Source organism: Ammospiza nelsoni, chromosome 2 (assembly GCF_027579445.1).
Source record: "Ammospiza nelsoni isolate bAmmNel1 chromosome 2, bAmmNel1.pri, whole genome shotgun sequence".
NCBI classification, from domain to species: domain Eukaryota; kingdom Metazoa; phylum Chordata; class Aves; order Passeriformes; family Passerellidae; genus Ammospiza; species Ammospiza nelsoni.
Genome location: NC_080634.1, coordinates 54,102,766 through 54,115,618, shown reverse-complemented (window position 1 = coordinate 54,115,618; position 12,853 = coordinate 54,102,766). Strand labels below are relative to the sequence as shown.

General features: G+C 35.5%; 1 protein-coding gene across 15 annotated transcripts in view; it reads left to right on the top strand.

Annotated features, from left to right (window-relative positions):
* The first annotated feature begins 462 nt into the window (after positions 1 to 462).
* POSTN (periostin) overlaps positions 463 to 12,853 on the top strand; it is a 30,840-nt gene continuing 18,449 nt past the window's right edge. For all 15 annotated transcript variants that reach the window (XM_059493635.1, XM_059493634.1, XM_059493633.1 and 12 more), the window contains exons 1-10: positions 463 to 671; positions 2,150 to 2,248; positions 5,985 to 6,049; positions 7,264 to 7,421; positions 8,033 to 8,197; positions 9,013 to 9,159; positions 10,040 to 10,181; positions 10,766 to 10,978; positions 11,130 to 11,264; positions 12,646 to 12,794. In XM_059493635.1, the coding sequence (XP_059349618.1) occupies positions 550 to 671; positions 2,150 to 2,248; positions 5,985 to 6,049; positions 7,264 to 7,421; positions 8,033 to 8,197; positions 9,013 to 9,159; positions 10,040 to 10,181; positions 10,766 to 10,978; positions 11,130 to 11,264; positions 12,646 to 12,794 (1,395 nt within the window). In that variant the 5' untranslated portion in view covers positions 463 to 549. The remainder of the gene's footprint in view (positions 672 to 2,149; positions 2,249 to 5,984; positions 6,050 to 7,263; positions 7,422 to 8,032; positions 8,198 to 9,012; positions 9,160 to 10,039; positions 10,182 to 10,765; positions 10,979 to 11,129; positions 11,265 to 12,645; positions 12,795 to 12,853) is intronic.

The window sequence follows — 12,853 nt, the reverse complement described above, 5'->3', positions numbered from 1 at the left end:
GCTTTTTTTTCTCAGGACAAAAATGCTATTTCAGGTTATTGGCAAGTGTATTTGTAACTTTCATCAGTTTCACTAGTTAAACAGCTCATAGCTGATAACTGTGAGGACATGGAAAACAAAGGAAAGCAATGCAGTTCTTATGGGAACAGACAACATCTTCCTCTGGGTTTGAATAAAACCACACGCAGTGATCATGACCTCTGGATGCCTCAGTCCTATAAATACTAAACCATAAGTCAAAGTCTAAACTTCTCAAACTCTCTCTGTTGTTGTGTCAGCAGAATAAAATGTTAAGCCTTCTGTAATAAGGAAAAAATTAATCAATTGGGGATTAAAAGAAATTATTTATATGGTTAATTAGGGTACTGATTTAGGTTACTGAAGCTGGCAGCAGAAGCTGTTTGCTGTTCTAAGGGGGGTGGTACAAAGTTTCAGGTTGATCCTCTGGTCCCCTCCCACCACCTTCTAGCATGTATATAAATTGTCAGCTCTCCAGACCCTTTGCCAGTTCCCTCTTCTAGACTTGCCAGAAGCAACAGAGGACTAAAGATGAAGATCTTTTTCTTATTCACCTTTTTGCCTTTTTTGTTGTCTGCTTTTGAACAAGCAGCTGCTTCTGCTCACTATGACAAGATTTTAACTCACAGTCGAATAAGGGCACGGGACCAGGGGTAAGTAACTGGCTTTTATTTCTAATTTAAAAGGAAGCTTGTTAATCTTTATTCTCCCCTTTCTTCTAGCATTATATTACATGTGATTTTTCACTATGAATTTTTACTGTCCTTCAAGTATTATTTTCTTTTAAAATTCATTTTACAAGAATTGTTCCTGAATAAAAAGCTTTACACAGAGTTTTAAAAGGAGACAGAATACTGTTAAACTGTATAAAATGGAAAGAAATCTAAAATCACCACTTCTCAATGTATAAAATGTGATTCAGAATCACCAAAATTAATTTCAGTTTGTAAGTATTGTAATGGGAGATCAGAAATTTTTTATGTGTTTTCAAATTTTTGCAGAGTTGATAGCTATCCACAGTATTTGCTCTCTTTATTCCATCCTGATGAAAACTGTTAACTCTATTTAAATATTTTCTAATGTGGGAATATATACTGGGAATCCTTTGTGAAACTTCTGTTCCCACTAGAGCAATGCAGCAAGCTGCTCAGCAGGGCTTCCAAAAGGCAACGCTTACAAGCCAGGCTGCTTGGAGACATGGAAATAATTTAAACAGCTGGTGTCAGGAAAACACATGTGCCTAAAGATATTTTCCTCTAGTCTTCTTAAGCAAAAAACATTCTGTGAATAAGAATTGTTTACCATCCTATCTTCTCACTGCTTGCTACACACACACGCTTTTCAAATTTTTTTAGCTTTTCAAATAAAGAAGCTCACTAGTTTCCCAGCGTTGTAAAATATATATTCTAACTTCGGAGGTGATGAATTTTTTTAATTGCAGAAGTATAAAAATAAGGGATGAAATGCCCTTGCTCCATGGAATTTGACCATAAGAAATTCATCTTTGTACACCACCATGCTAAGGAACACGTATTCCTCCTCTGAAGCCTGTGACTCCTTTTATTTACATGCCAATTTACCCTTTGGTCCCCAGTAATTCCCAGAATGTTTATTTAGGTGCCTGCGGTACTCAAAATGGTTGGTAATCAAAATAGCTGATTGATTTACAGAAGACAGGGCTTCCTTCTACATAAAGAACAAGGCACTTTTCTTCCCCATCTCCCCATGACCTGCAGCTGCACAGATGTGTAAAAGACAAAAACTTTAATGAAAAGAGCGTCATGGTGTTCAGTGGTCCCCGGTGTCTGGTAATTCACTTCACAGGGGGAAGGGAGAAATGGATATCGAGACTTGCCTGGGCACAGCTGGTGATCACTGCCCATCAGACACACAGGGTCAAACCAGAATGAAGGGGGAAGCTTGTGTCGCTGCAGGGAGGGTGGACTTGCCAAGGAATCCAGCTGGGCAGCCCCAAGAACTTGCACTGTGGCTACTTCAAAACACACCTGTCCTGGGAAATGAATCCAGATGTTAATTTGTTACTCGACAGGAAAACTATTTTCTACTATTTCATGTAAAATTTTTCATGTATGAAAACTTCTTTTTACAATGTTTCTCACCGCACCCATAGCCCAAATGTCTGTGCTCTTCAGCAAGTTATGGGAACAAAAAAGAAATACTTCAGCACTTGCAGAAACTGGTACCAGCAATCCATCTGTGGAAAGAAAGCGTAAGTATGCTCTGCTTCCAAACTGTTCTCTATTGACTGAGCTAATAAAACGTACGATTAGAAAACTCCTTTTCTCACGGACAAACTGTTTACAGTTTATGTCAGAATCTTTACTTTTCCTCCAGGTGGCATTGCAATACTGACTTCCCCTTTCCTTCTCTGGGCACACTGCAAGTCATCCAAAATACTTCACCTTTTCATTAAAGTCTGCCATACTGCTGACAACTTTGGCACTAAATTTTGTTCTACCGCAGACACATTGGGAAGAAAGGTATTTCCTGAAAATGGTTAGAGTTGAACCTGAATATTCTCACAGGCAGTTTTGGAAAGCAACCTACTTCTGTGGTTTTATTCCTAGATAGATGTCATGTCTTCCCATGAAAGAAAGTCTGCTCTCAGAATGAATCTGAGGGAATTCATTACTTTTCAAAGCTCCAGAAGCAATGATGGATAACTTCATGCATTAGGAAAAGTAGTTTGAAACAATAGGCAGTTTAGACTCATCGAACTGAAGTCACATGGAGACTTTGTTCTCCTCATGACCAGAATTTGGAGGAATGTTAGCTGTAAAATATTTCAGAAATCTTGTGCATGGCCTCAAGAAGTCTAATACCGCCAACCAGAGAAAGACTTTGAGCAGTGGGGCTGGGTGGGTTTGGTCGTGACAGTGTACACAAAATTATCACCTGCTCTTCCCCTTCCTTTTTAACGCCCCTACCATTGAACAAGCACTCACAGAGCAGGGCTAGATGAGAAAAAGAATCTGTGTGAGAATAAGTTCAGTCATAGAACTCCTGAGGGTTGTTTAGGGGGTTTTGTGGTTATAATAAAGCGTCTGTTGTAACTTAGTCTTAGCCATTTATGAGTTTTATACTCTGCATACTAAACCCAGAAACACAGACAAAACTAAGAGACTTCTCCAATAAGAATGCTAATCCAAAGGACAACAGCTCATCTCATGTCAGTATCTCCATGTTAAAAAGTCCTCCCTAACTTATGTCTATAAAATGTTGAAAGTTTTCATTATGTGCAATTCCCATTTACAATGGAAGTGTAACATACAAATTTCCTAAATCAGCATTTGTTGGAACAAAAGTCTTTCCACTGTTTCTCAGCAGTATTTTATCTTCATGCCAGCAAGAAGTAGAAACAGATGAGTCACAGAGCTGATTTGAATAAACTGAAAACTGGCTCCATTAGCCAAGAATAACAAGGATTAAGGTAGTGCTGTTCTGTCTTTTTCCTTTGGAATATACTCTTTTGGATGAGGTCAGGACAATGTTGTACATAAAAAAAACACAAAAAATCAACAAACAAACAAACCAAAACAAAACAAAAACAACAACAACAAAAAAACCCAACAAAGACAAAGAAACGAACCCCACCAAAACCTCAAGAATGCATCATTGGTTTCTTAGCTGAATAATTGATTTCTTCCTTCTTTTGGCCACAGGCTTATACTGAACTAGTAGGGATGCATATGAGGATAATTTCTGATCTGGTCTGAGGTGGCATTTCCCCTGTGTGCTCTGCCTACACACAGGTGATACTGAGGAACTGCGTCTTGCACCAAATTTTATCTGGTTCTGACTTTATTGAGGGATGATCCTCCATATAAACCTCTTTTCTCCCATCCATCTTTCTTACATTTTGAGCACAGCTAAAGAAGCTTCTAACTGCAGAAAACTGTAAGGGAATATGAATAATGTAAGTAGGAACTTGCTAACTGAAAAGAAGCCTGGGCTGTGCATAACAAGATACGTGGTAAAAAAGTCACTGATCTTGTAATGCTTGGCTGAAGAAGCATTTTCTTCTTACCTATGTTCTTCAGCCAATTTTCTGTCTTTCATTAATTGTATCATTGTTGGATGTAGTATGAGGATTATCTTGCCATGTCTTAATCTATGCTTATAACTCAGCTGCTTCTTTCCTTTTCCAAAAGCTAATTAATGCAATCTTTCATAGCTTTCCATGGGATGAGGGGGAAATATTTTCTATTCCAAGGGAGGAAAAAATATTTTCTCATGACAAAGCAGTTCACACAATTAGGAGAATATTTTAATTCCTATTTTGCTACATTATTTTAACAGATAATCAGATTATTATGTTTTTATTATTAGCTTCTGGCAAGGATGCAAGAAGGACTAAGAGTAAAAGGTTTATCATTAGATTAAAAATCTTTAGCCCATGCTATCCATGCATTCCCAAGACACAGTCTTTAATGAATTGCTCTACAGGAAGAGATGTACTAAAACAACTGTACAAATACTTTCAATATATGGCTTCTCAGTTGAAAATATGCACATGGCAGAAGGGTGAATATGTCATGTACATTTATGCCTATGAAGGAATGGACAAAAAATATTTTCCTAGTATGGAGAAATAAAAGACAGTGTTTAAAAAAGAAATAATTTTCACCACCTCTATCAGATTGCTGTCTTTTATGGAATGATATCCTCACTTTTCCAATCATGCTGTTCATTATAATTTTTCTTCCAGTCTATTTTAAAATCTCTTTAAGTAGTTTGGATGTTGAAGATATTAAGTCCAACTTTTCATTTGAGTAAGCTGTTCATTTTAATGTGGTTGTGATTAACTTTTTGTCAGCTTTAAATTATGAAACATGAGAAAAATGTATTCAGCTGTCATCAAAGATTCTGCAAATTGAAAATGAACTGTTGTGGTTAAAGGCCCAGTAAAAAGCTTCAAGGAATGAGTGTTCAGAACTTTTGAATTTCCAACATCAGCCACATCTATAAAAATCAATATATTGTGTAAAACAGTAATGTCATTATGGTGTACCATATGCTGTACAGTGTAAGATAATTTGAAAAATAACATCTGAAGTTTAATGTATTAAATTTCTTCCAAGGAGCCAAAATTACTTCAGTGATAACTTTAGTGAATTTGCATTTTCCTGTAAAAGAGGAGGATTTTTCAAACGGGTCAATGGTAGAACTCTTATTTCTGTTTAAAATTAAGAAGACACTATATCTTATAAGAAACAATGTTAAAATGAACATTATATTATAGGATCATCATTCAGTCCTCTTTTGCTGTTATGTGTAGCTTATGTGTACTTGAGAATTAGAGTATTGTTGTATAACATTTCCTGGCCCCTGGCAATGTTAAAGTCTCTGTGTGCTGTGATGACAAACTTTTTAAACCCTGGGTTTGGTTTCTTGTATTCTGGTTTTCATCCTTACTTACTACATTTACCTGTGAACTTTCCCTTGAGTCCATCCATCCATATCTTAGTGACTTCCTTCTCTGGAACCAGTTTTATGCCTGTTCTTAATTAGTTCTCTCCTTCATTCCTGAGCTTCTTCAAATTCTTCCTTGGAAAACAGGGTCTCTCTTATCCCACTTTTTATCTCCATACAATGCACAGGACCTTCTCTGAATTCCTATAACCAGTATGTAGGTGACCTCATATAATTCTGTCACTTTCATTTCTATTATGTTAATTTAAATTTGTCTTTTTCCTTCACAAACCTGTGACCAGGATTTTATTTTACTGATGTCAGTCATTCTTTAAATTCAAAAACGTTACATTCAGTAAAATATGACCAATTTGTAATCAATACAAAAAGGGCTGAATGACAAAAAAAGGCTGAAATGCTGGAGAGTATGTTCTAGCAATGAAAAATTGATAATAGAAATAAAATTAGACTTAGCTAAAATTAGTTTATTTCTCCTGTATATTATTTAATGGTGCTTTTGTCTGAATCCACAGAACTGTCCTATATGAGTGCTGTCCTGGCTATATGAAGATGGATGGTACAAGAGGATGTCCTGCAGGTATAAGCTTATTTTCTTATAGATAAGTTGGCATATGGAAAGAATTAAAATTACAGCAGAGTTTCAAGGGTGATAAGCATGAGAGATGATTGCCTCTTTTTAAGAAGTACAGCCTAAGAATGTACAGCTTCATTTGCATGCAGCAAGCACAATTAAAAATTACCTAGCCCTGAATTTGATCATAAAGTTTAGGTTGAAATTCCCAATTCCTTCCAGATTCTGGATTGGTGAGAATTGATAGTGTCTTCAGTTCCCAAAGCTGCCAAAGAAGAGCTTTAATTCCTATTCCCATCAAATCCAAGAGTAGTCTGAAGCATATCAATGTGGTCAGAAAGCCAGGACCCAGGGTGGAGCATATCTAAATTTTGTATTTTCCTTTTTCTGAAAAACTTGAATCTCATTTACCTAAAGAGTCTTATAGCCTTTATCAAAGAAAGAGTGAAAATGAAGACAGAAATTCTTCATCTCCCCTATTTACGCAATTCTGCTTTGTAGAAAAAAAAATAATTGTAGCAGAAAAGAGTAGTATGAGAAGGAATACATTTCATAGTTTTTGATCCCTGCAACTGAGATAATCCTATGTTCAATAATGCAGAGTTCAGTTTGTTCAGATAAACTAATCTCCCTTCAGATGCTGACATTAGGATCAGTCACGCATTAGAATCACCTGTTCTTTTCAATAACCATAAAAAGAGCCAGGAACTATTAGATTGTATGCAAATATCTCACTTCTAGATGCCTAAAATTGAGAGAGATGAATCCTGTTCTCATGTAGCCATGTTTTACCTGTGAGACTATGGCCATTCTTACTCTCTGGATAAATCAGTTTATGCATAAACTAGACACTGGAAGAAGAGTAAGAGGCCTCACAGAAAGAATTCTGGTCCATCATGACTGAGTGAAACCCACTCCATTGAAGTTTTTGTGGGATAGCCTCCCTCCTTCATGTTGAGTTGATACAAAATACAATAGAACTAAAGGAAACTTTACAATATTCAGTATTGTTTGATCTAATTTTTCATTAAGAAAATCACAAAAAGCAGCAGCAAGCAGATGTGCTTAGATGATTTTTGAATATTTTGACAATGAAATTTTTAACCTAAACATATTTTTTAATTCTGACTTTAACAGTTTCAGAACTATTATGCATCCAAAAGACAGAAAGAAAATTTGACTGAAGAGTTTACAGTGTTCTTTCCTCGTGTTTATTTCAGTTGCTCCAATTGATCATGTATATGGTACCCTTGGTATTGTGGGAGCTACCACCACACAGCGCTACTCTGACATGTCAAAGCTGAGACAAGAGATTGAGGGACGAGGATCTTTCACTTTCTTTGCACCAAGCAATGAAGCCTGGGACCAGTTAGATTCAGTAAGTGTGTGTGTGTCTGTGCGCACGTGCGTGAGTTAAACATTTTAGCTGAAGCAGCTAGTGTGGGACAATTAGATTGGAAACAATGTCAAGTTTTAGACATAGAAGGACATAATACAGGTAATAATGAAATAATCTACATGTTTAATGTACATTTCTGAAGCTAGAGAAGCTGGGTTTACTTTCAGGAGTACTAAGCAACTGTAATTGCTTCTTATTTAAGCACTTGCATGACACATATTAGTATTGTTAATTTATTTAACATAGTTTCCTAGGGAAACTCCTAGGAATTTCAGCAGCTGCATGATGTATGGCTGTACACTGTCAGAAATTCAGGTGTCCTTCTTTTAGTAATGATTTTAGTTGAATAAACATTGAATTAAAGATCCTTCAATTATTTGACTGTGATGAAGACTCATCTTCCATTTGTGAGCAAATCAGACTTAAAGATGATTTAAGTAGAGCCAGATTTATAGGCATCAAAGTCGTCTTCCCCAACAGATGCTGAGTATATGTTGAAAGCACATACTAAGGTAAAACAATACATACATCTTTCTGAATGGCAGGAGGTTTTGAAGCTTGTAATTAATTACATTCCTTTTCTTCTTCAGGAAACCCACAGGAATTTGGTTGACAATGTAAATATTGAACTGTATAATTCTCTCCACCACCACATGTTAAACAAGCGCATGTTGACAAAAGATCTTAAGAATGGCATGACCCTGGTGTCTATGTATAATGGCCAGAAATTGTTTATTAACCATTATCCCAATGGGGTAAGTCAATTCTCTTTTTTCCCCTTTATACATTTATTTATTTGATGCCTTTATTTCCTTATATAACTAAGAAAATATATTATCAAAAATTTACCATATACCAAGTCAGCTGCCACTGACAAAAATAAATATTCTCTTGAAGAATTTTTGTCTGCTCTGTAGACTAATCACTAAGATAGGATGAGTAAAGATTGTGATGTTTCAAAATCAAAGTGCCAAAGAAAATGAACTTTCTTCATATAAGACAAAGTCTTTTGTGTTCAAAATACATGATCATAATAAATTTGACAGAAAAATCTACTATTAATTTTTTTTTTATAAATAATATTAAAGCAGTTCTTTTATTTGAATTTGAGTCCATGGTAGGAGCATTGAAAGTCGTAGGAAACACACATCCATTATTTGCCTAGGCAAAAAAAAAAAAATTATAAATGCTAGAAACCTCCCAGTTAAGTCACTCATCTTTTTTGTCTTAAATGCAACAAAATATTTATTTGTCTACAGATGTTATTGCTAAAAAGAACCAGTACAATCAACATATTAGCCAGATAAGAAATCAGAATAATTGCAGTAAGAAATTAAACATGAATATGAAATCAATATCACCTGAATAAATCTGCTGCCATCTTTCCAGAAGCTTAGTCAAACTTTCAAATCTTAAAAGACTTTACTTCATATTTTGAAAAAAACCAATTGGAATTACAGCAGTGAATACACAATTTACAGTACCTACATTGCCAGTCTGTGAGAGTCAGGTTCCAAGACTGTGATCAAATTAGTGTTTAATCTTCTACTATTTGATTCTTCAAAAACAGGTTGTTACTGTTAACTGTGCCAGGATCATCCATGGCAACCAAATTGCTACCAATGGTGTTGTCCACGTCATTGATCGTGTCCTGACTTCTGTTGCAAATACCATTCAAGATTTCATTGAATTTGAGGATGAGCTTTCATCATTTAGAGTAAGTGGACAAAAATAAAAACTCTTCTGTTTATTTAAGGAGGGTTTTTTTAATTCCTTTTTTATTTGTCTACAATACCTGGAAGTAAGAGGTGTTAGCTCAGTAATAGGAAAAAGAAATTAATTAAATTAAGAGCTTCAGGTAGTATTGCAAACCTAGCTATTTAAAAAGGCAACATCAATAGGATGGAATGTGCCCTTGTACCTAAAAAGTGTCTTCTCTTCAAGCACTGAGAAAATGAAATGTGAGCATGAAGTTACAAAGTCTGGTGTTAGATAAATAAGAACAATTTTAAAATGGATAAATTAAAATGGTAAAGACACCAAATAAATTTCAGAACCCAACTCATAGAGTCAGTAGATACACATAAGAAGGATTTTTCTTGCATAGAGGAAGCATGATTAAAAATTGTCTAAGTTTCTAATTTTTCCATCTTCTGAAAAATGTGTCTGCACAGTGTAATGGGATTTCATGCTGCATATTTTAAAAAATATACCATTTCTTTGCAGATAACTGTTGTTCTTTTCCATCTTCCATTTCCTTAATAAATACAAAAAGGTATTTTAACTGGAGAGGCATAAAGGTGGAGAAGATCCTCTGAATCCCTCAAATCGAGTTCATGACAGTTACAGGCAACCACAATATTTAATATCTTTAAAAAAACTTAATATAAAAACCAATACTTTCTGGTTTTCAGTTTAAAAACATTCCTCTGTAGATTCTTTTTTTCATCTTTCTGTAACATTCATTATCTCTCTTTTTAAAACACTGATCTCAGTCTAGCATCCAAGTATCTGCAGGCATGAGGTAAAATTAGACATATAATGTATTTTGGTAATATTTCAAATAATCAGCATTAAAAAAAAAAATTATATTTTAGGCTCCTGCCATTACATCAGGTGTCATGGATATTCTTGGAAGACCTGGTCATTACACAATCTTTGCTCCTACTAATGAAGCTTTTGAGAAACTTCCAAGGGGAGTTTTAGAAAGAATCATGGGTGACAAGGTGGCCTCTGAAGGTATTTAAACTTTTTTGCAAATGAGAAATATGTATGAGTTGATCAGGAGGCAGAAAATGCATTATCCTTATAGCTCTGGAATGAAGCACCTCTGCTTTCATGTGTGTAGGAAGAGTTATTTCTTCTGTCTCTAATTTTTCCACCTGCCTAAGGATAGAAATTCATTGAAAACTTAATCTCCAAAACAGTTTAAAGGGAACTGTGAAAATATAAGCACATTGACTTTCTAATAGTTCAGCTGCATAGGTCTGATAGACATTCCTGTCCCTAGAAATCCAGGGCTATCTGAATATTAAATTCTCTCATACCTTTGCATAGCCTATGGAGTTTTGTACTCATAGGTCCTTTTGGACCATATCATATGCAGTGACAAGCAGATTGTAGCATAACCAATACATTTTTAATAATATAAGGGATGCCAAATAGTTTTAATCAAAAATGTGATTTAGAGACCTACAGTATCATTAAATTTAAATAAAGTATCTGTGAGTGAAATTAATTTAAAATCGTGTATGTAAATTATACGTATATGTATATGTGTCCAAACACCTACATCTGTTAAATTCCTGCTCTTTTCTCTGCAGCTCTTGTGAAGTTCCATATATTAAATACTCTCCAGTGCTCTGAAGCCATCACAGGGGGAGCTGTCTATGAAACCTTGGAAGGAAACACTGTTGAAGTTGGATGTGATGGTGAAAGTCTGACTGTGAATGGAGTGAAAATGGTGAAACGCAAAGATATTGTGAGAAGCAATGGCGTTATCCACCTCATTGATCAAGTGCTAATTCCTGATTCTGGTCAGTGGTGTGCATGGAAAACTGAAGATATTTTCAATAACCTTATCCAGATTCCCTCAGATATATAGTTCTGGATAAGCATGGAGAATCCAAAACAGGAATAGGAAGATATTGTGTGTTAAAATACCTTTTCTTAATTCTTTATTTGCAGCCAAACAAGTCATTGAGCTTGGGGGTGCTCAGCAGACTACATTTACAGACCTGGTGGCACAGCTAGGGCTGGCATCTTCTCTAAGGCCAGAAGGCCAATACACTCTCCTGGCACCTCTGAATGGTGCTTTCTCAGGTTAGTAGCCCTAAAAGATTGTCAAATTAAACAAGTATATATGTGACAGTTTTCCAAATAACCCCCAGTACTTGTTCTAAGTCTCACTGCAAGAATATCACAGAGAAATATAAAGACTTCATCCTTTCAGATTTCGACCTTGTAGAAATACAAAACAAGCCTAACCACCACACTGTACAGCTTGTTTTCACTCGTATCATTTGCTAGTGAAAATAGTAGCACTAACATAAGATAAAAAATATACACAGAAAGATTGTAGGAATGGAAAGATATTAATAAACTGCCAGTTTCCTTAGTCTTAAATTACTTCCATTAGATTCAAAACTTATTTATTCTCAGAAAATGTATGCAGTAGTTTCATTCCAGCCAACAGCTAAGTACCACACATCCACTTGATCACTCTCCTCTTTCCCCCACTCTGGGATGGGGAGGATAATCAGGGGGAAAAAATGTAATAAAACTTCATAGGCTTAGATAAGAACAATTTGATAACTTTAACAAAGTAAAATAATAACAATAATAATAATAGTTTTAAAGTATGATTAAAGCCTAAGGGAAACAGGTGATGCATGATACAGTTACCCTGACCTATGCTCAGCCATTGACTGACACCTCCCAGCCAGGTTCCCCCAGTTTATATACTGAGCACAACATTCTATGGCATGGAATATCCCTCTGGAAAGTTTGGGTCACCTGTCCTGGACGTGATCCTTCCAGCCTCTCGTGCACTGGCCACTCACAGAGCATGAGACACTGAGATGTCCTTGGCTCGAGGTGAGCACTGCTCAGCAACAACCAAAATGTCAGCATGTTATCAACATTACACTCATACTAAACCCAAAAGACAGCTCTGTTAAAATATACCTGCAGGGAGGAAATTTTACTCTATCCCAGTTAAGCTCAGGAAACACAAGAAAGTTATTATTTCTCAGTACATCAAAGCAGAGGGAAACTAATGTAAATATACTGTAAAACAGGTGTTTGTATATTTGCAGAGGTGACTGCATAGATATCTTGCCTTTTCTCAAAGAATTAGAGTGTAGTCTTACTACTAAGGAAGAAAATTTGGATAGATTTTACGTGCACATGTGGAAAGGACTAGTTCTAATACAAAATATAGCATTAATTCAGAAGATGGAGCAGGCCCACCTATAAATCATCAGACATATTAGTTATAGTAATTAATCATGGCTGTGTCAAAAGATCTTGACTGAATTTGAGGAATGGTCAAGACAACTTGTCTTCTATATACACAGACCTATCCATGCTTTAATTCAAGCATTTCAAAGAAAAATTCAGTATTTCCAGATTCTTTTAACTATATTTGAATAAAAATTCACTATATAAATTACTATACATTAATATCTAATTTGCTTTGTAGATGACACCTTAAGGCTGGATCAACGTCTTCTTAAAAGAATCCTGCAGAATCACATTATAAAAGTGAAAGTTGGGCTCAATGAACTGTACAATGGACAAGAGCTGGAAACAATTGGAGGAAAACTACTTAGAGTCTTCGTGTATCGCACAGTAAGTGAATGAGTCTTTCTAAAAATATGCATCCAACTATGAAAATGGAAGTTAATAAA